The sequence below is a fragment of the Candoia aspera genome, chromosome 6 (assembly GCF_035149785.1).
Source record: "Candoia aspera isolate rCanAsp1 chromosome 6, rCanAsp1.hap2, whole genome shotgun sequence".
In the NCBI taxonomy this organism is placed as follows: Eukaryota; Metazoa; Chordata; class Lepidosauria; order Squamata; family Boidae; genus Candoia; species Candoia aspera.
The window spans coordinates 8965828-8989798 of NC_086158.1; the positions used below are offsets into that span (position 1 = coordinate 8965828).

The window sequence follows — 23971 nt, forward strand, 5'->3', positions numbered from 1 at the left end:
TAGATATGTGGTTCTTGCAGATATTTTGCAAAAAGTGGGAAAAAAATTCAGACTTCATTTGGAAAGAGCATTTTTGTTAAGGTAACTACACTAGAAGATCACAAACTGCTGTCAAGGGGTCACTGCACATCACCATATTTTATAACCTGTTCCAGATTGACCTCAACTAACTTTGAGCCAATTCCTCATTAGATATTTGAATATTGCAAGGAGTCATTGCCACATCTTCCAAGCATAGCATAAGGACAGCTGCAGAAGCCACCCAGCTGAACATTGCTTATACATCATGTACCTCAGCTGCTAGGCCTGTAGTTTTCAGAGGACTAGTGGCAAAAGAAGCCCTGTCAGTCCATCTCAGAAATAAAACACGCATTTTTCATTGAAAAGAGACAGGAAGGATCTTCCTGATCTCTGGCACTAACTTAGAGGATACATGAAAGAATAATTGCTCTGGGCATTATTTCCTTTTAGCTTAATTTCCTCAGAAACCATGCTGCTCTCCTGAAGGTGACCTATGATCCTAAAGGAGCAAGGGAGACATGCCAGTAGATCCTTGGAAAGGGAAGATCTTTTTGAACTCCACTGAATTTCACATTAGAAGCTTGTCTTAGTTGGAGAGTTACAACAGTCTCTACTGTTAGGATCTTTTTTTAAGAGCACTACTGCCCATGAACAAGCTAAAGCTGAATCTGATTCTCACCAGAACTCACTGAAGTGTCTCATCTGTTCCTTCTGGGAAAGACCAATTTAAAGAATCTAATTGGCAGTAGAGATTGCTCAATCTACCAATCAGATTCTTTAAACTGTTCTTTCCCAACTTTTAAGATGTAGGGACTTCAACTCTCAGCATGCTGGCTGGGGAATTCTGGGAGGTGAAGTATACACATATTAAAGTTGCCAAGGCTGAAAAACACTGGTCTAGGCAGTACTTTATGAGCCATAACAGGGAGGTGAAGGTGAGAGATTCCACAGATCCTCATCAGATTCCCTATCATGACCAATATTTTTCTTCTAGTTTTATATTAGCTTTTCCAGTACAGAAAAATAAGCAAAAAACTGCCTTATTTCCAATGTGTCTGGAACCCCCTCTAATAGGTGCACTTAGAAAATAGAAATGGTCAGTGGCTGCAGCTAGAATTCTATTTGGAAATCCATGATGGGAGATAATTTCATTCTAATCTAGAGGGAGTTTGCTGACTAATGTATTTTGGGTTAAACTGAAACTCCTCTGGAGTAACTGCTTGGATCAACTAGCTGGGTTTTGGGCATGGAAGAATATAGTAATACCCTTTCTCAGTCGTGGAGTTGGGCAGCATATAAATTTAATAAATTTAAAATTCACACACCTTGGTAAGACAATATCCAAGTTCCCCTAACTGGCTGAATCACAAAATACCCAACCACATTGTAGCATAAGGAAGTAATTTCTCATCCATGCCAACCCATTTGATGCTCCTTTGTCTGCAGCAGAATATTCTTCGGATAGTTGCCACGGTTATCCATCATGTTCGTTCAGTGCTTCTGGGAAATGAGCTACAAAGGGCATTTTAAAATCTTCTCATCCCCAGCTCTGGAAGCCTTAACTAGGATCACCCAGAGTCGTTTAACGAGTTAAGGTTGCCACTGATAGCAAGGATAAAGGGACTCTGCATATTAGAAGAGGATCTAGTCAGAAGAGCCTCCTAAGCAAATAAAAAATGGACTAAAGTGATTTTCTGTTCTTAGTCACTCTGAATCTAAGGCCATCGCAGAGAACCTTCTTACCTGCAACAGGTACGATTCTGTAAATCTGTTGTTACTGTAAAAACGAGGCAGGTATTACAAAATTTTCATCAGTATCCAAAAAGCAGAGTAAAATGACCTTGAGTCTAGCTCAATGCTTGGTGATAATACTGCAATTTTCTTGGCAGTGTTCTAGACACGTGCCATTGCTTGCTTTTTTTTAAAAAATACTGAATCAACAGCCCAAGGATTCAGTCCTGGGGCTGACACATTAGTTTCCAACATCAGTTAGATGTCACCACCAATTAAAGTCAGGTTCCAAAATAATGTCCTCCATCATTAAAAGAAACAGGAGGCAACGACCTTTCTTACTGCATGGCTGCATTCATAAAACCTGATTAACCAAATCATTGAATTTATTTTCTGAGTTCAGATAGTGCACTGGCTAGTTTGTGGTTCAGTCTTGGCACTCAAGCTAAAAGGAACCCTAACAAAGCTTAGCATGTTCTGCAAATCCATCTGCCAAATCTTCACCTGGTCAGACTAGGTGTGTTGTGGGACAATGGTAGGCATTCGCTCCGAGACAAGTACAAGAAAGGAACACTCCAAACCGCATGTTAGATCATTTTCATTCTACTGAGATGTGTGTTGAATTAGATTCAGTGATGGTAAATGGACCTGAAACGTTTCAAGGGAGGGGAAATGAATGGAAAGTGATGTGCATATGTGGGAGGAGCATGCCTACAAATATGTAGGAGTTTGAAAATAAAACAGGACAAAAGGCTAAGCGCTCTTCAGCAATGAATTGAGACTTGTGGTTTGTTCAAAAGCTCTCGTTCCTTTCTGTAACTGTCCATGCACAGCATTTTTGCAACACACAGTGCATTTAACCTGCAATTCATCACCCCTGAATTCTTCAGAAATAAAGTCAAGGCAGCTAAAAGTCAAAGGTTTTATTCAATAAATATAATTTCCATAACATTTTGTATAACAACTTATTGACATAGCAGTACAGGAAGCTGTGTTCGACTCTGTTGCCACAAAGCATCTCAAATGATGGTGGTTGGGGGGGTGGGGTGGCCACAGGGTCTGCGGTCAAGCGTCCTTGGGACCAGGTATTGCTCTGGCTTCTAGTCAAATTCTGCTCCCTCCACACACGCGACTTGAGCTGAAGCAATTCAGAAGATGAGGGAGTGCACTTTGGGTCCTCCCAACTGGAATATTCAGGGGTCCTTCCAAAATTTAAGATCAGTGAACCCAATCATGCTTGTTTAAAACAGACAATCACTATGGTTCATTCTCCATGAGCATAAGGACAGAATCAATCAAGCACATTTTAGGAAGCCATCTTTGGCATAGCGGGAGTAACATCTCATCTGCAATCTAAAATTTAAAAATAAAGGATTTTCCAAGCAAAGGAGAGAGTACATCTCTCAATCTACTACTAAAATAAAATAAGACACATCTCTCAAAACAATGGCCATTCATTTTAAAAGTACAAAAATTAGTACTGTTGATTATGTTGGGTTTCCTTAAAACCAGACATTTGGCTCTAATCTGGGGACAGTGAGTTATGTCTTGCTGAAATCAGTTTGTTAATTAAAGCATAATCCTGCATGTTTCCCCCCAAATTAAGTATTACTATGTTCAATGGAAGCTACTCCCAGATTAAATACACATAGGACCACAGAGTTAAGTGTGTTACTGTCTACAGATGAGGCCCAGGATGAAGCTTTAAAACATTTGTTTAAGCCCACTTCCCAGGGCCTCAGCATCCATCTCAAGCATCTCTAAAACAGAACAAGAAAAAGGACCAAATGTTCAAAGCAGCTGCAATCTCTACATTACTGCTAGCACTTTTTTTTCATGGTGATAGCACCAGCTTGGCCTTTAGATTTTCTAGAGCTAGGATCTACCTTTAATTCCACCCACCACTAAGAATTAAAAGTAGCTTTACAATTATGCCTTCTAGTTCAGCTGCTCTAGTGGATCTATCCTAGGAGGGTTGGTGACCTTTAGCAAATGCTTAGTATGTCCAAGAAGCTGCAATCTCTATATTGCAACAGTGACAGTTTCATTAGTACAGTTACTACAATGACAATACATATTAAAAAGAAAACCCTGACCTATAATACATCAAACCGTTTGTCCATATACAGGTAGTCCTTGGTTAATGACTGCCCTGTTTAGCAACCAAAGTTATGACACTGCTGAAAAAGTGACTTTATGGCTGGTCCTCAAACTTATGGGTGTTGCAGTGTCCCTGTGGTCATCCAATTGCCATTTGGTTACTTCACAACCAGTGCTCATTTACGACAGTCACAGCGTCCCGCAGTCACAATTGCCAATTGCGACCTTCACAGCCAGCTTACGACGAGCAAAGTTAATGCAGAAGCAGGCAGTGAAATCGCAAATCAGTCACGTGATGTCTCACTTAATGACCACAGGTGGTTCACTTCACGACTGCAGCTAAACTGACATCGTAAGTCTGATACACTTAGCGACCGCATCACTTAGCAACAGAGTTGCCAATCCCAATTGTGGTTGTTAAGTGAGGACTGCACTTCCACACATGACTCAAACTATTCAAAATTTCTAACAGCACACCCTTTCTTAATACAACATACTGGAATAAATAAAGAGTTACAAATTTGGAAGGGATCTCTAAAGTCATTTAATTCATCCCCTTACTTGGTACAGGAACTGCTAAAGCCTTGTGGACAGATGACTGTCCAGCCCATTTGAAGGCCTCCAGTGAAAGGTCTTCATAGGGCAACCTATTTCTTGATTGGCAGTTCTTACCATCAGGAAATTCCTCCAAATATTTAGCACCTGTAGTTTAAATTTATGTGGAACAAATTTAACCTGGCATCCATTTTGCAGGTGGGAAGTAGTATCTTTTTAGTTGCAAAGACAGTGGACTGAATTTTAGGAGGCATCGGTCTCTATAGGATCATCAAGGGGCAGATAAGAAGAGATTACTTTAACCGAGTGATTTATAATGGGAGTTTTGTGGCTGAATCTGGGGACAGACGTCAACCCTAATTTATTTCTTCTAAACTACATTCTGGAGGATGGTCAGTCCCCATCCACTGCCAACCCTTTTGTGCCTATGAAATGATGCCATGCCTCGCTGGAAACGGGGGTCTTAAATCTGGTCAATCTCTATGAGTCTTCAGGAATGGCAGGGACTGTACCTTCTACATTCTACAAAAGCAACGTGGCCTGATTATTACAGGTTATCATGAAAGGAGGACATCTCCTTTCCATTCCTTCTACTTAAACTATACTGAGGCATACAGCAATTCAATCTGAGTGCCATACTGACAGCAGCTGAGATGAAATGGGTATGATGGTCAAAGTACCAGATTTTAGTTACCAACCATTAGACAAACATTTTTCCTAACTTCCCACTTCTTCTTCCCCAAAATGAGTGGCACAGAACATACTCCAGAACCTAAAGGCACCCACTGAAAAACTACCTAATAGAAATGTGATTCTCACACCCTCTGTACAAATTGGGGTTGAAATCAGGAGACTTTTCCCGTACTTGAGTCATGAAGATCTCACCTAGAGACAGTCTATACTGGGCCACTCTGTGGCAGAAAGAAAACTGGGACTTGCTTCGTTTTCAGTGAGCACGGAGAAGATGGCTTTCTGAACCACTTAACACCCCCACCCCGGCAACTGATGCAGAAATTCCTGAGCAACCCAGAACTGATGCACTTCCAGAGTTCTCAACTGACATCATTGTCAAGGGCTGTCTTTTCAGCTCCTCCTGCCCTGAATCCTCTACACCACCACGCACTATGCGTAAGATGCTGCCCTGTGTTCACCAGGAGCAAGACTCTTCTATGAACACTGGAGCAAAACACTAAGCGGGCATGATGTTACCAGAGTGGTAGCCTGGACTGGGAAGTTGAAAAACTATTCCAGGAAACGTCAGTGGCAATCCACTGCTGTATCGCTGCCAAGAAAATTACATGTCCACATCCATGAAGTTACTGGACTTGGGGGAAAAAGTCACCTTCTTTTCTGTGTGTGTTCTCCAGGCCCTGGAAAGACCTACAGAACTTGCCCCATCTACCCCCCCAAAACTTAATGAAGGAAAATGAGCCTGCTTCCTTCCTCGGCTTATCTCAATTGTTAAAATATCTGTTGGAACTCATTAATTTCACACAAGCTCCTACATTTGCTTTTCTTTGCTCTGCAATGTGTTTTGACTTGATACTCAACCTAGAAATAAACATAACCAGTTACTAAAATACACAAACATTCATAGAAAGAAATGATGAAAGTTATTATGATCCGATGTAAAACACATTTGCTTTCCTTCCGTTTGACTGGTCATTTGCTGGTCATAGAACAACAAACAGGAGAAGGAAACGTGTCTTCATTTTGTTGTTACTTTTGCCCCTTAGATAGAAAATGATACCCGGCTTGGACAGACGGATTCTTAAACTCTTCCTGAATTTGTTTAAATGCATGCTTCTTCTGCACCCTTACACACACTGAGGAGGGAGGAGAAAGAAATGGGAAGTTTGGGGAAAAAAAGGAAGTCAGTTCATCTTCAAGTAAGAATTGCACATCTGTGGACAGAAAGAGTTAAGCTCTAATGTCGTACAAAACCTGGAAATATTAATCGTATGACATGGATTTTAATAAATGCTTGGAGTTTGATAATTTCTCAACCTGGATTCCTTAACAATTCCTTTTGGGGAAATGAAAAAAAAAAGACACACCAGAATGGAAACAATGGATAGATGGATATGGGTGATCGATGAAATGGCGCTCCTTTAAATAGGAACTCAGGGTAGAAAGGCAGGATAGAAATAAAACAGGTAAATAATCTTTGGCATAAGGGAAAAACGCCAAATACGTTGATGCAAGGGCAAGTCGCTGGTCACAAGGGGCATTTCCCTGAAAAGGTCTTCTTTGTCCATGCCCTTGAAATGAATGGCACTTTGCCAGGATGCCATACTGCACTGGTTGGGGAATCCTGGGAGTTGTAAGTCCACCCATCTTAAAGTTCCCAAGTTTGAAAAACACTGTCACACTGAATCATCCTTCCTGCTCATAATGGGGGAGAAAAATCAACATAAAAAATAAAATAGTCGACATTCCTAAAAGTCATGCAAGTATATAGCCAGATCAGAGTTACACAGTGGAGTTTCCGAAAAATGGTTAATTTCTGGAAGCAGCACCCATACGGATGGGGCAGCTGCAGCCCACATCTTGGGCAAGGGAAAGATGACCTTGTAACTGATCTGCAGGTACCCAGAGAAGCAATCTCACATCGTGAAAACCATTGCTGGCAAAAAAGGAAAAAGAAAAAAGAAAAAAAAAGATGCTCTGTGTTCTCTGCAGCCAGAGATGTGAGACTGGAGTGTCAAAAGCAAATGCGATGTTTTTCGTCTCCCCCCAGTGCATTATTGGAAAAATGTGGGAAGGAGAGATGGGGGTTACTGCTTTCAGTGCTCCTTTTGCGGCATTTTGGCCCACAAGCACAGTTTGATTTATATCAAGAATTCATGGATGCAACTTCTTTATGCTGAAGCCATAATCTCATTTATTGTCCTAAAGAGTATGCAGTTCATTTGATATAAACTATGTACAAGTGCTGCTGTGTATTTTTGCCACCCCTGCAAAATCAGGGAGAATTCTTAAGTGCTCTCAACAAGAGTATAATATGACTAAATAAATAGTTGGGAGGGGGGAGAAGAAAAGTAATACCCCAAAAGCATCCCTTCCCCCAAATTTGAATCATGAATGTCCAGAAATAAAGCCAATTTATTTAACAGCTTCCTTAAGATTTTTTTCCCCCATGTTGAAAATCTTTCAGGATTAGCTAAGACAATTTATGAAGGAGGATCTCTTCAGCTTGTAGAGAAGAAAGTTAAGGTTTCCCAATTTAGCAATGCCACTCATATCTTGATAATTAGTTGTGGATATCTGGGAAACAAAGCCATCCCTTTTCTGAAGGGATTCTAGCATATTATTATTATTATTATTATTATTATTATTATTATTGATTAACATGACCACGGAAAATTAAGAGGATCCATCTAAACAGTGCTAATGTTTCAACTCCAGTGAACAGTTTTTCAACAGAATTTGTCGCAAATACTAAGCTTAATTCTTTCTTTCCCCAGTGTATGAACCTGGCCATGATATTTAAAGAAGATGCTGTAAAGGGGCTGGTAGATTTGCTACAACAAAGATGTCATGGATTTCCACAAGGCACTGAGAAAAGTCTCAAGTAACTGAGTCCATTGTGGATAACGTCAAGAAGCTTCGGTCGCTGGTACAGAAAGGTTCCGTAGAGCTCCATGATCTAAAGTAACAATAAGAAAGAAATGATGCTGACGGGAAACCTGAATTTTGGTCCCACGTGTTTTCAGATACATATATCCAAATGTCTAAGATAAGATCCAGAGTTCTGGTGGCAGATTAGGCGCAGAGATGCAGAAAATTCCCAGACCCAAGATGAGAAACAGTATAGTTCCATGTGTTTCTTGGGAAGACCCATATTATTAGTTCAGAGTTATAATATGGGGACAAAGCTTTGACATGAACAGGACTTGCTTTCATACCATTACTGTGATCCAGAGTTCTGTGCCCAACCCCCAAATAAGAGATCTACCCCACCCATCCAAAATCAGCTGAGCAAAACACTGCAAATGGGTATGTTTAATAACACAACACTGAATTTGGAGCAATCAATGCAGTGACAATTGGATGGAAGAGAAATGAACAACTGATTTTGATGATTCAGAGAAAGCTGTGCAGAATGAAAAACAAATGATTCTAAAATTGTATTAATTTAATTAATTAAAATATATGTTCATTATATTAAAGAGAATGTTAGGTACTATTACTTTCATTTATACTCCAAGCATTTAAGCACAATTAGATGAAATATGAGATCACTCATCCAAATAAATCAATAGGTCTTGATTTCACACTCCAATCCTCATATTTGACAGAATATTAAGTACAAATAAGATTTGGCTGGTAACCCAACTTTCCCTAGCAGATGATTAAAGACCACAGAAATCAGTTTGGATGTATTGACACTAGGATACATTTGCCAACTTGATGGATACCAGTCTTGGACTCTCCACCTGAGACACATCTTAATGTGCTTCAGATGAGGCTGGCCATCTCCACAATGAGAAAAGTGGAGGGTTGTGTAATGCTGCATAGATGAAGAAGGCTGTTCCACCTATGCTACCAATTATCTTCAGACAGACCAAACAAAGAAGAAATTGTCTGCAGAAAACATTTCATTTGGGAACACGGGCCACTTCTGTAAAGTATCGTGGAAATGTTCTTAGCTTATACCCAGGTCAGCTACTATTGTAAGAAAGGTGACTAAAATGTCCTCAAGTCAAAGTATAAGACTAAGCTCACTCTGTATCTCTGCTTCCTCACAAGGAATGGTACAAGGTGTGTGAGAATTCTGCACCTTGAAGATATGCATTACTTAGTATTCTGCTTAGTTAGGGAACTAAATACTGAAGTGTACTATGTCCCAATAATTTTGGTCCCAACCACATTAGTCTGGGAAATGACTGTACTATCCCATGGGGTCACTGTGTTAAATCCTTGCTTTTAGACAATCAAGTTCTATTCAAGTAAGAGCATTTGTTGCATTCTAAATACTCTAGTTTAGACCCCAGTTTCAAAGTGCTTGAAAGGCAGTACAATTTTAAATCCTGTATTTTTATTTTTGAAAAAGAAACCAAAGACAATTTAGAAGTTTGTTTGAATTGGAAAAAAAAATCAGCAGAATTTCAAAATAGTATTTTGGCATTACAACATCTTCCACGTATCAGTATGCTTTTTGAGCAGATCAGATGAGTGAGTACTTTATCTTCTATCAAACATGAGAGTCAAATCATATCCTTGCATGTGTCAAGATGTTCCAAACAGAAAAACATTTAAAAAATCACAAGATGTATTTATTCAAAGTTGATTTGATACCTACCTTTTGCAAGAACCATACCTAGGAAAAACACTAGTGACCCCCTCTCTTACTGACATTGTTACATTAATCTCTCAATGTACATGATAGCACAGACTTCTGAATACATCACTTCTTTTGACTCCCAATGTAGCATCACCCTGTCATGTGACTAAGATGGGGCTACTGAGATAGGAGTAAACTCCTCTGAGATAACTTTAATTTCCAACCCAAGGTTGCATTCAGACTGCATGCTTACCATCCTTAGCTAATTAGCCCGCTTTTGTGGATTTGCAGTCTCTTGTTCCATCATTGGTCATGCTCTGCACACCATGCTAAGCCAGACAAGAAGACTAACCAAGGTTACACCAACCAAGTTAGCATATAATGAGAATGAATCTGCTATGTTTTTGCCTGAATGGGTTACATGTGTTGCATGCACACAACCCAACAGTGACTACAAACGTAACTTTCTCACATGTAGGAGCAACATTGGTAACAGTCATCTCTAAGAGTGGAAATGAAAGAGCTTGATATGAGAATTCTGGTGCAGTCAAGGTTGTGCTCTTTGACCATGGGGCTGAAGCAGAGCTATCCATAAGGTGTGGTTGAAAAAGTCAAGATGGCAGCCATGATGGTTTGATCAAAGCTCTGCCTGATTTTTGGGCGCAATGTATACCCTGTGGACACCCCTGGGCTGAAGTAATCCTGACATGATACTTGCAGGGGAGCTCTGCATGATGAATGACCAAAACACACTATATACCCTCCTGCCAGGTAACCCTGACACAGGCAAGACCTCATTCCATACAAACTCCAATCATCGTAATGGCAGGTAGGCATTCTAATGGCAGAGAATACCCAAGGTGCAAATATACTTTATCAGAAACCATTGCTCGGGGGAGAAAAAGCTAATGTTAGGTCAATCAGATACTGCTCCCGTTTTAAAAATGTCTAGGAAATGTTTTATTTTATACATATCGCCTGCTTTCTGTACAAAGACAGACAGGTCGCTATCTTTTTTTTTTAATCCAGCTCATAACAGTTCCCATTTTATGAAGGAAAAAAAAATCACTTTAGTAAAAACTTAAAATGGAACTGCAGAGGGGTTAACACACCTGAGGATATTTTTGTTTTAGAAAAAACAGTAAGAAAAGGAAACATTCAGGAAGAGCTGAGCACTGGGACGTACAATTTAGAAGTGACCATAGTAAGTTATCCAACCATTAAAAAAAAAACAACTAAACGAAGGCTACTGCATCCTTAAATTAGGACTGCAAACATCCAAATGACCACTAGATAGCAGCAAACAGATATAGAAAACTAATGCTCTGTGCCATCCAATGGCTTTTTTGCCACCCAGACCTGGTAGCCCTACTCCTAACCTGCTTTGGGCCATTTGTAGGATCTTCAGATGTTTCTACAGATCTGTTGAAAGCAGTATCCTACTGATTTCTATTGAAACCCAAAGAGGACTGCATAGCATCCATGCCCTGTCCTTGTCCTAGCCTGTCTCCCCAAAACTGGGAATCTCACCTTAATAATTTGCTTGATCACATCTTATCGCAGCCTGAACTGCTGCTTTCCTGCTATGTTATTGTGACCAAGGTTGAACTATGTGCTCTCAGCTGACGCTTGAGAAGGATGGCTAATAATCATCATGGAAAGTAGAAAACAATCTTAACCTGGCAGTGAGACAGGCATATAGGAGAAACTGGGCAAAAACTGATTTCCTAACCTTCTCTTTCTACAACAGCTCTGTAGAATTCTCACCTGTTCTTTTTAATAGGAAGATGTAACAGCTAGAACTTTCTGTAAATTAAGAAATGGTTCTATCTAATCTTACTGTTGAGGATCTTTTCCAAATTTAAAAAACAGATCTGTATAAATTAGTGAATGTATAAATTGGTTTAGCATTTATTTCTGAATGGCATAGTGTTAGTTTAAAAAAAGTCTATTTTTAAACGTAATTTTGGGTGGCTTTAGATTATTTTTTTTAACTCAAGTGTGAGCTTTATTTCATACTGTTAAAAATAATTGATTTTTACACAGCCAGTGAACAACAGATAGAAGAGGAAACCTCCTAAACTTTCCTTTTTTTCTGAAAGTGAAAATTTCAGGGGAGAAAATACAACACTTGCAGAGCTAAAATGAAACTCTGCTGTACGTTTAGATGGGAGACACATGCTGATCAAACACAGGACAAGCCTTCTGATTTCAAAAGGCAAAGCAGCTAAACCAAGGACAGTGGTCTGATTTTAAGGAAGAGGACATACAAGGGAAGGGGAAAAACTATGCTGAAATGCGCACATAAGTAGAAAGGCAAAAATGATGCACACAGGAAGCTCAGAGCGAGTAAAAGCTGCCTGGCACACTTGTGAATCATTGGCTGGTTCTCAAAAAGGACAGGGGAGTGCTCACACGAGGCAGCTTGTACTGCCAAAGCCACTAAAGGCACAATAGCAGTTGCGGGATCAGAGAAAAGATGGCATTAAAAATTCCACCAGTTTTTCAACAACAATCAGTGATGCAATGATCTCTCATCCCCCACATTAAAAGCACATACTTGGATCTTCCAAGATCCCAAACTGAACCTAGGAAGATGGCTTCCTGTCTTTGACTAGACATCTATAGTTGTCGGCTCATCGTGTTCCAGTTTATAGGAGAACTGTCTGCAGCAAAGGCATTTGAGAGAAATTCCACACCTGTTGACTCGGGTTGGGCTGCATCGTCCCATTATTCGTTCCAACATTCTTCTAAGAGATGTGCAGGCTGGTTCCCCGTCTGAGAGGCAACACATGGACTCCAAGCAGTTGATACCTGGACCTGTCTCAGTAAGCTGTGGGGAAGAAGAGGGAAGCAGAGTAGGAGGCAAATTAGCACCAGATCTTTATTTTTTGTTAGTACAGCACACACATTTTTAGGAGCATAGATGCAGTTTTGGTTTAGCTTGCATGCATCTTCATTGTATTTCATATAAGCACGTTATGTTGGAAAGTTTAATCCTGCATAGATTCTGAGAACTGTGATAGTAGTAACAGTTCATTTGTCTATTTGACAGTGGAAGGCCAGAAGATCTGAGAACTAGATTCCAGTCTACCAATCACCCATCTATCTACTACTGTGATCCTACCAATTAACAGTTGGAAACCTATTTGCAAAGTCTGGCTGATTTCAAGGGAAGTCAACAAACACAAATTATAATAAAAGAGAGACAGAGGAATATACCATAAATTTGATTATTCATAGCTACTTGCCAACATTTTCTATTTCCAGGACAGCAAGCCAGATTCACTGAGAAATTAATCAACATCCATTTTCTTGTTTAATGCTAAGGTGGTAACTTAAACAGTGTAGCCTGTTTAAATATCTCTTATTTTTATGTACAATGATTCTAATTTGGCATAGTGTGGAAAAGTTCAGAATATAAGTTTTATGTATTCTTTGTGCTGAATATATTTCATGAGCTGGTTGTAAACAAATTAACGATGACTGCATTGTTAATGTGGTAAGGCTGTATGAGGTAGTTGGACAGTTATAAATGTATCAAATATTTTAAATATTCAACTTCGTAATTCAGGGTAAAGGCTGAATCTTGATATGGGGATCAGAGGCAGGAAATGTGAGATTGATGGATTTATGTTCAAAATGCTGCATGGTGTATTTTTAACCATTTGATTATACTTATTTTATCAATCATTGGATGAATTAAATAATTAAACCAGCCTTTCTCAACTGGGGTTCTGAGAGAGATCATAGTTGAAAAAAACATCATTTTTTGAATGTCATGATGCCGTGCAATGCTAGCACTCACAGCAATGAGAATTTTTTTACAGTTGCTGGCCTGTCACTTTGCTGTTGTTGTAAATGCATGTTTTACAGCATTGTGTTAGAAGTGAATTGTATTGTGAATTGTATTTTGGGGGGGGGGAAAGCTGTTGATACAATAACTTTTATAATGTTGAGAACAGCTAAATGAAAGAGAAGAGCAAGTATGTTCTTACATAGTTGGCAAAAATGATTTGGTCAAAGCTAGAAGAAAGTGGTGACGAAATATCCTGACAGCAGTCATTAAAAGGAATTGGAAATAATTTTCATCTTGCGTAAAGTGGCCACCAGAAGCTCTAATGAGAAAATGATCAAACAAAGCAAAGCAAAACTGTCTATTTATCTGAAACAAGAATCAATGTTATTAAAGAAAAACAAGGAAGAGCAGGATATTCAAACTGAAATTTAAAAAAAATATGCCTGATCATCAGGATGATGTAGTAGTTAGTATGACACTGGCTATTAAAAAATAAGGCACTGAGGATTTAAAAAGAAGAGGTTAGTGAGGGAATAGCAGCACTTATTTACATAGCTAAATTTTATTTATCAAATTTTTATCACCGCCCATCTCTCCCCACAAGGAGGGACGACATACTGTTGTTTAAATCCCTAGCAGAAATCAGCTTTAAAATCCATGTTAGAAATATCATGATACTGCTCAGAAACCCACTGTACTTGGAAATTTCCCTTTTCTCAAATGAAAATATTGATCTGTTTTGTTAGTGATTATCTAGGTTGAACTTAGAGGTTTACTAGCAATTAACTGCCCATTTTCTGTTGTACATATTAGCAGAAGTGGGAAAGTTTGTCATCTGGTCAGATTTAGAGCTAGAAAATCCAGCTGGGCTCACAGGTACTATAGAAGAATCAGAATAAAGAAGACCAGATGATGCTGGCATTCAAATAATTACTTGCACCTAACCTTTATTTGTCGAAAAGACAGATCCTAGTAGATCAGTGGTTCTTTAAACCATTTGACCCAATTACCTTCTTTCTCAGTTTCAAATAATGTCATTACCCCCACAAAAAAACAGACTGTTGTTTTACACAGGTCTTGGCAGCAGGAGACCCAAACTGGATCCTTGACTCACCACCAAGCAATTACAAATTACTCCATTAGCCCCAGGATATGCCCAAATTACCAGTTTAAGAGCCACTGTGGTAGAGGAACAGATGAAGTGCCCGGACTCAATATCACATTGCGCGAAAAACCCAAGGGAAACGAGCACACATGGCCAAACTTTCCAGCAAAACAGGTGTCATGAGTAAGGATGGCGAGCAGGGGGCTCCCATCCAGACTGTTAAGCGCATGCGTAGCACTGAGGAATTGGTCAGCCATTCAAAGAGACACAGATCGGGCCCGCCTTAACCTTTGGGGTTTATATGGCTGGGTTTTTCCAACGCTTCTTCAGTTTGTTAGGATTCCTGTTATGTACTAGCAATAAACATTAGAGACCAGTTCCTTGTCTCAGCGTGTTTCCTGGCAGTTAGGACAACAGGCTTATCCTAACTCCTGTTAATCTACCATTTCAGCAAAGACAGTACGGAAGAGATCTCTCTGCTCTCTGAATCAGCAAACATTTCCTTTTCCACCAAAGGGCCTGTTATAACTAAGAAGACATTTCTGAATCTCTCCTGCCTTCCATTCAACCTTGGCTTTCATAAAGCACCAGTATTCGTTTGTAGACGCTGTAAATGCATGTCGCAGCATATGGTATGTCTCCAGATCTAGTACAATTCATGCTTAATGCTAATGTAGATATAAAACCGCTGCTTGGAGTAAAGCTTGTAAACTACGGTTTCTGTAGTTTGCCTAATAACTGGAAACAAGGTATTATATATCCAATTTTTAAAAAGGGCAATTGGCAAGAACTTTCCCACTACCACCCAATCAGTCTCCATGCTTTTTGTCTGCTATGTCCTGAATAAACCGGATGACCAGAAGGAAGTCACAAACTTTTTACATCTGGAACAGGCAGGCTTTTATAAAGGCCACAGCATGATAGATCACTGTATTACTCTGAAAGACTTAATTCAGAGGTACATTAATGGATTCAAAAAATCAACTTTGCGTAGCACTTACTGATCTCACCTCTGCCCCTGATTCAATAGACGGGCCCTGATTATGGGAGAAATTTAAAAGGACAGATATCGAAAGACAAACAGAACGATACTAATACTACGCCAAAGTGAGAGTGGGCTCCCAAGGATCTTTGTCAGACCACCTATCAATGAAGAGAGGTATTAAACAGGATTTTATACTTGTCCCTTTTAAATTTAATTTTTATATTAATGACATAGTAGTGGCTATGGACTCCTCCTCTTTGTAGCCCTCATTAACTATAAAACTTCTTATGGGGTCTTGCCCAACTACCTTCTCATCAGTTTGGCCTACCTGGAAAAATCTGTTAAAAGGATAAGCAAGAATTAAAATACTTTTGGAAAGGGCCACCCAACTTTATATAAAATTATTTCCACATTTTCACGATGGATATGAAACTGCTTTGAAGTTGCCTTGTGAATGCCTCCTTGAAGAGTGCCTTTAGTCTGGTTGAACATGTCCAATCTCACTCAAGCCACCACTTCAGTAGCTACTTTTCATGGCTTTGGAGATCTGCACTGCTTAAATTACACCAACGGACAAGAATACTACTTTTTCCCAGAGGCGGGTGTGGAAGACATTTTATTTCAAGAGGAAGGAACAAAAGTAGCTCTGGAAATGCAGCCCTGGTTCTCAGTAAAATACCCAGAATGCAGAGATTTGTTTTCATAGCTCAGGGAGCTTCCTGCATTTCTTACATTCTTTTTTCCATTCTGCAGCATTCTGTAGCAAGGTTATTTCTATAGAAGCGAATTGGGTATTGGGGAATTTCATTCTGTCTGTACTCTTTTTGACCCACCCCCATCCATTTATGCCTGAGCATCCCAAAACCTTTTCACCATAACATTCAAGATGGCCCAGAGGACTACTGACAAAGAATTATTATCCAGCCCTTTCCTGAAATGCACGCTTCTGTTTGGAGATCTTTTTCAGGAAGAAGCAAATTGGAGGAAAATCTCTCACTCAAACCCAACAGAAGATAGCGCTACCATATTATTGCAACCTGACGCAAAAGAATGAAAGCATTGCTAGTATCTAGCATGCAAAACAACAGCTTCCCCACCACACTGGAAGGTTAAAACATTGATGTAATGCAGCTTTCTCAACCTGGCCCCCTCTAGATAAGTCAAAATACCACCTCTCTGCACACAGCTTTGCGGCCCCAAAGCTTCTGAAGTGCCCCAGTTTAAAAAAGGCTGATTTGCAGGAACTTGACATGATTGTGGCCACTGATAGCAACCAAGCTTTTCCACATAAACTAAAATACCACTACAGAATTTCAACCATGTGAAAGGATATGGAGAACAGGCACCTATCATGGATCCATAATGTTTTTTAAAGGGTAATTGTACCCGATACCATTTGAGTCTTCTTCCTCTGCTCATCGGAAGACAGGAAAAAACACTTGAAAGATTTCCTGCCCTCCTTTGGGGTAACAAAAAACAGCAACAACAAAAAACAGCCTGGTCATTTCCCTAGTATGGCAACATGGATGTTAACATACATGCTTGTTTATGTACAGTTGAAGTGCAAATATGAGAACAAGCAGCTTATAGATCACATGGATGTTGGATGGCAGTGGGTTCTATCAAAGCAGATCTTAGCACAGCAACAGCAGGGACATGTCTGCTTGCCACATTTCACACAGTCTGGGGAGCTAAGAGTGAGTGCTTAGAAAAAGACTCCAGGAACTGGCTATGGGCTGGGAATCTAGCCCTTGACTAGTTAATGATGGTTTTGTGTATTTCCCACCACAGAAAACTATGAAGAAGATGACTTCCTAAATATGCTACCTCGGGATGGGTAGCTAATGGCCCAGCTCTATCAAAAGGACTAGACACCCCACTCCCAGACCCACTCCCAAGAAAATCCGAGGCAGACCAGACATAGCTTCTGGAAATAATTCTGAATTTTGCATTGTGTCAGTGGGTGCAGAATTGCAGAGATTTGGCAGAAAGGTCATGAATATAACACTTGTCCTGTGAAGAGTTTCACAAAACATTTCTCTCTTTAAGCAAGGCAGTGGGCAACTGTGTCTCCCCCAGGGGTACCACCTCCTTTCCTTTGCTAGCTGGAAAGCCCAGAGTGACCTCACTAGAAGGGATAAGGGGATTTTTCCTCCCCAGCGCACACTTGTATTTTAGGCAACAGGAGTGGAAGTTAAACTGGTTCCATTTCTACTCCTAGGTACTCCCCCAGATTCAGAATGGACTTCAAAGGTGGAAAGTTTAATGTCACAGGCCTATCATTCCCACAGCTGCCACTGGTTTTGAACTACACATTAAAAATCTTGCTAACGATCAACTGTTTGCTGTGTTCAGGGCACATAATGTCCTCCAACACCCCACCCCAATTCTACATTCAGCATACACGACATAGCAGCATGCATTCAACCCACGAATGAATGATACTGAGGACAGCAAATCTTCATCAGAAACTGGTAAAAGTGAACAGGATCCTGATAATGCAACCAAAGAAATAAATCCATTTAACGAAATATAAGATTAAGGGCTTTATATATAATAAAGCCTGCTCGTCATATGCATGTCTGTTAAAAAGAGCTTCAATATGTTGTTCACATACAATCTCCAACCCCTACGTTATCTCTAAGCTTTGCTGCTGTACTAAAGGCCCATGTTGAGCTACCCAGGTCCCTATTGTTCTGGGTTCCTCTGCACCTGGTTCCTGTCTGATTTACCCCATAACTTCAAAGCAAACACTCAGGAATTCATTCCTATGACAATAATGGCACATTTATCTTAGATATTTCCCAAGAAATATCTGGGTGCTTATAGTCCTCCAAATCTGAAAGCCTTGATGGAGGCCACATTCTATATTTGCTAGTGTGGAAAAAAAAAACTTCTTCAAAATCTAATGTAACCAAAGGTCCAAAACAGTACCATCTTTGAACTTTAAATTACACCATGTCTTTCACAAATAACAAATGACCCAGGTTTGTGATGTGGCTCTCCAGGAATCAAAATTTAAGTTGAGGGGAACATGACCTATTATCCTGTAACCAAAAAGAACAGAGAGCCAGAATTTTCTTTAGGGTGTCTTTTGACTGTGGTAGAGCAACAGGGACAGCTGCAGACCCTTAAAATAGTCACAACCATTTTCAAATGAAAACAGAGTATATGGGTTCAGTGAGCCTGGATTTTTGGCATTGATAGCAAAGGGTAAAATTTAGCAAGCTGTGGGTGGGACAAAAAGGAAACCTAGGATTTCTCATGTTTATTAGAAAACCTACAGAACCACTGAAAATACATGAGTCACGACTCACTCGCCATTCTAATCTTCTACTTACCAAGGCATGTTGGGAAATACTGACAATTATGAAGTTTTGATTTGATCTCCAAACATCTCTGGCAAGTTGAACTTTCATTTTTAATCTTCTGTTATTCAAAAACATTTGTCTTAATGAAGACCACAGAGATCATTCCAAAATTATTAACAGGAGATAGCCTGTAAATCTAGGGGTCTATTAACTGAATGAAAGAATAATCTATGATTAACTTAGACTGTGTTTCTTTGTTAATTTCGCAGCAGACAAATTATACCTTGTACAGCCTTAAAAGACGAACTGGACAATTTGCTGGTGAATGTCAAAAAAAAAAACTGGTATTATGTGAATTGGAAATTCATTACTACCTTGGGAAATGCCATGATTTATTAACAAAATTATGGAAATTCCATATAAATAAATAAATAAATATCAAAATTAAGACTATCCCTTAGCAAAAGCACCAAGTAGCTTGTAGCTGGACTTTCCCCCTATGATTAATAATTTAAACATCAGAAACTATGGGAATATTTTTTAATTAGCTCAGGAGCAAAGAGGCTGCGTAAGTACCTTGGATGTCAAAATGCTGTCAGAAGACATATGCTTAACCATTACTACTTAATGTACTTGGCTCTCCCATTTTGTATTTCCAATAACCAATGCCACTGCCAGCATTTATTAGCTTGTATTAGCCTTTAGCATACTAAACAGGTAAGAGCAATGACAGTTGGAAAGAGACTGCTGATGTACAGTGAAGGTTTGATTTGCACAGACTCTGTGAATCCCACTGCATATGCCTTAAGGCTTTTCTCTTGCCATCAACAGATTGGCCATATTCGGAGGTATGCATTAATCTTGGCTGTCTGCATGCTTCTTATTCACTGAGTCTTTTTTTGATGCACAGAATCACCACAGTTTGGAATTTCTGAAGCAATTACCATAGTTAAACCATAATTTGGAGCTGATGGAAGGAAAGAAGGGGTCACACAAGATCAGAGCACACACGCAAAGGAAGGGCTGAATAAATCTTGGCTTGTTAAGCAAAACTAGACCATGCTCAATGTCAGCCTTAAGTCTTAAAGAGGTACTACCTTGTACCATCTGTCCCTAACTTGGGCACCTGCCAGATATATGTACTTCAACTTCCAGAATTTCCAGCCTCCATGGTCATAGATGAAAATTCAAGGAGCTGAAGTCCACACACCTGGAGGTTTCCCTGACTGGGAAAGTCTGGCGTATGCATTGATAAACAGTGAACCTGGAAACAGAGAGCAAGGTCTTTCATACGGTTTTTATATTGGTGTTAATTACTCCTATATTTAACTCTCTCAAATCACATCTCCTGGCAATTTCACCTCATGACCCAATGAATCAGCTGTTAGTTTCAGCTGCTAAAGTCCTCACCCAGCCCAATCCCTTTTCATCAACTCTCTGTTTATAGCAAACATCATATCCATAATACACTTAGATGCAAGACATAACCATTAAGCTACACAAATACATAAGAGGAAAAAGAATCCAGTTAGCAAAAGGTACAATGGTCTACAAAGGACAGACTCTTGCTGCAGCTGTTTCTATTCAACAGTGCATGCCCACATGCACTGATAATATCATGGATGGCTGAGTTAGGCAGAAGCGCTGAGACCATGCTTGATTTTTTGAAGGAAATGTTATTTTTTACAACAGAACAGGGAGTAGACTGGGATTCTGTACCCAATCATCATGCTTGCGATTTTCCCCTTGTCCCTCCACCCCAAGAAATATTAGGGAAGAAATGAAACACATGCTATATTTGGCCTGCAAACATACATAGCAAAGCTAAGGGGAAGACAGAAAGGTACCAACTTGTGCTGCTGTGACTGCCCTCTTAGTTTACACTAGAGTCCACATGCCTTTCCCCTTCCTCTTAGTGCTGGTTAGCTGACCTTCATCATGCATAAAATCGGATGGAGAACTCCCCCTCCTACTCTACCTAATTTTGCTCAGCTGACTCGTTGCCCTGGACAATGGCTGCAGTGCGATGCATTCGTCACTTAAAGCAACTCTGCTGGAGTACATCTACAAGTGGACAAAGAAGGGATGGAACACACAGATCAGTGAGAAGTAGTCATTGTTCAAAAAGGCAGACACAGGACAAAGATCTCAAAAAGACACAACTTTCATTTGCAAAGCTCCTATGTGTGCAGAGACCCTGGTTTCTGAACGATTATGGGTGGGAACAACATGATCAATGCAGGGAAGAATTTTGGTTCACTGTTTAATACAGGAAGTATTTACACATATCCACATTGTTAAGGACAATTTGTGTTAAATTCACTTTCTGGTTACAATTCCTTTAATTTTTGTTGTTGATGCTGCAAACCAGTGTTCCTACACATAGGAGACTTAATATAAGCAGGCCATTTTCTAAAACCATCCATGTCATTCAGGCTTTGCTGCCACACTTTAAAGCTGCTATCGCATTTAGGGAGAGGGGATTGGGATGAACATCTTATTTATTGCCCCACATCTTACTTATTGCTCCATCTATGGCTTATTTAAAAAAAGGAAAAAAAAATGATTTCCCCTAGGGGTAATTTTTTTCTCTCCTATGACTACACAGCAGCATAGAAGATGACAGCCAGAAGCTACGGAGTAGTAATGTGAAGTCGAACCAGAACTGCATTTCTACGTCCAATTCGATTGAAAAACAACCATTTGGTATACGTAAATATGACACAACAGGCAAAACAGACCTTCAGGAAGATCCCCACAATTAAGTACAAATTTAAAATAGGTACTGGGTGCAAATAACTTTGGTTTCAAGTGCTTCTTAAATGCTTTCATGATCAGAGTTCATAGTAATGGTTGTGTTTACAATGCAAAGTAATTTATCTCTGTAGAGGGTTGCCTTGTGAAAACACAGCCCTTACTGTCAATAGAACTGGACTTTCTTAGTAAAATAAACAAATTAAATCTTGTTATTTCTTAAACACTAAAACCAAAAAACTAGATCTTTGTGCGACTGCATGATTCCAACCTGGCTTTCCCCAATCTAGTGCCCTCCAGATGAAGTGCTGTTATAACCAGATAATCACATTTGCTGTTTTAATGTGATTTAAATAGGCAGTCATCTGTTTCTCTTGCTCTCACGTTAAAAACCGGTTATTTATATACGGCCAATTTTTAAAAGGAGTACAATTACTTCTCAACTGGTACATTTTCATCTCCACTCAGAGTTTCAGTATCATTTTCCGCAAGAAATGTCATGACTTTCTAAATCCAATAACGGCCTTTAAAATGCCAGACCTGGTCCAGCATGAAGGTCAAGTTAGTTATATAAAAATAATTTGAGAATTCATGGAACAGGCTTGCTCAATAGGAACTTTGTATTATCAGCTTCAATGATGTGAATATTAGCACAGAAACATTTCATCAGCTCTTCAGAACAGCGGTCATTAGCTGTGTACATGCAAGAAGGTTTCAGGTGGTCAGTAAATTAACCAAATCAGCTGAGTTCACACTATAGATTGAGCTACCCCCCCTAGAATGTTGGGTAAATGCAGCTGAAGGTTTTTACACTGACCTGGTCTAGGGCGTTGTGTCAACATGAACTCTAAGATTCTTGTTTCTATCCTATTCTACTTCAGACCATAACCAAGTTCTCCCATAATGTATAAGTACTGAAATCAGTTTGCACAAAGTCTTTAAGGTAGTAGGTCAAGAGGGAAGGTTTTGACCTTGTTTTTTTCCCCAAGGTACCAGTCAGATCAGTTATATGGACTTGGGTTTATTGTTGGTGGCTACAAAGACCGTTTTCTCTACTATAAATGAACAGTCTAGTCAGGACACAGATTTTTCACCTCAATTAGCACTAAACTTACACTATGATCAAAGTTGCCCTTTTCTTCCTTATCACCTTTGGACAACCTTACTAGAAAGAGAGTTCTTGTAAGTTCCAATAAAGTTGGGTGAAATGTAGAAGTCGTTACATTAAACAGGACCATAAAATACACAGGGCAAAATATTTCTGCTTACAGAAGCAAAAATGCTACTCTTAAATAACAAACGTTCATTCTTTTTCTTAAAAATGAAGTTATATTCAAGGGTTGCATACAGTAACTTCGACTAACATTAGTTGGGGATTTCCATCAGATTTGAATCTGTGTAACTAAAAATAGAGACTGATTTCAGTACACCATATATTTGTCAAGCAAGGCAAGAAAGGCGAACATGGAATCTTCCAGATTTTGCTGAAGTACAACTCCCAACTTCAGCAAAGGATCGTTACCTTGTCATGGTGCTGGAGCTTGAGCACCTCAATGATGCCATGAGCTAAACCGTGAAGGGCCACCCAAGACGGGAAGGTCATGACAGAGAGGTCAGACTAAATGCGATCCCTGGGGAAGGTAATGGCAACCCACCCCAGTATTCTTGCCGCGAAAACTAAATGGATCAGTACAACCAGAGATATGTCGGTATACCATCGGAAGATGAGACCCCCAGGTCGGAAGATGGTCAAAATGCTACTGGGGAGGAACAGAGAATGAGTTCAACTAGCCCCAGACGTGATGACGCAGCTAGCTCAAAGCCGAAAGGACGGCTAGCGGCCGACGGTGCTGGTGGTGAACGGCGAATCCGATGTTCTAAGGATCAACACACCATTGGAACCTGGAATGTAAGATCTATGAGCCAGGGCAAATTGGATGTGGTTATTGGTGAGATATCAAGATTAAAGATAGACATTTTGGGCGTCAGTGAACTGAAATGGACTGGAATGGGCCACTTCACATCAAATGACCACCAGATCTACTAATGTGGACAAGAGGACCACAGAAGAAATGGAGTAGCCTTCATAATTAATAGTAAAGTGGCTAAAGCAGTGCTTGGATACAATCCAAAAAACGACAGAATGATCTCAATTCGAATTCAGGGCAAGCCATCTAACATCACAGTGATCCAAATATACGCCCCAACCACAAATGCTGAAGAAGCTGAAGTAGAGCAGTTCTATGAGGATCTGCAGCACCTACTGGACAACACGCCTAAAAGAGATGTTATTTTCATCACAGGAGACTGGAATGCTAAGGTG

General features: G+C 39.8%; 1 protein-coding gene across 3 annotated transcripts in view; it reads right to left on the reverse strand.

Annotated features, from left to right (window-relative positions):
• Window positions 1-2660: 2660 nt before the first annotated feature.
• The window catches only part of ATP11B (ATPase phospholipid transporting 11B (putative)), a 99929-nt gene continuing 78618 nt past the window's right edge, over window positions 2661-23971 (reverse strand). Inside the window, exons 29-31 of one of the 3 annotated variants that reach the window (XM_063306400.1) lie at window positions 20873-20958; window positions 12394-12527; window positions 7935-8056 (exon numbers count right to left, since the gene is read on the reverse strand). In XM_063306400.1, coding sequence (XP_063162470.1) covers window positions 12425-12527; window positions 20873-20958 — 189 coding nt within the window. In that variant the 3' untranslated portion in view covers window positions 7935-8056; window positions 12394-12424. Of the gene's footprint in view, window positions 8057-10630; window positions 12528-20872; window positions 20959-23971 lie in introns of those variants that run through there. The other 2 variants (XM_063306399.1, XM_063306398.1) reach the window with 2 other exon arrangements.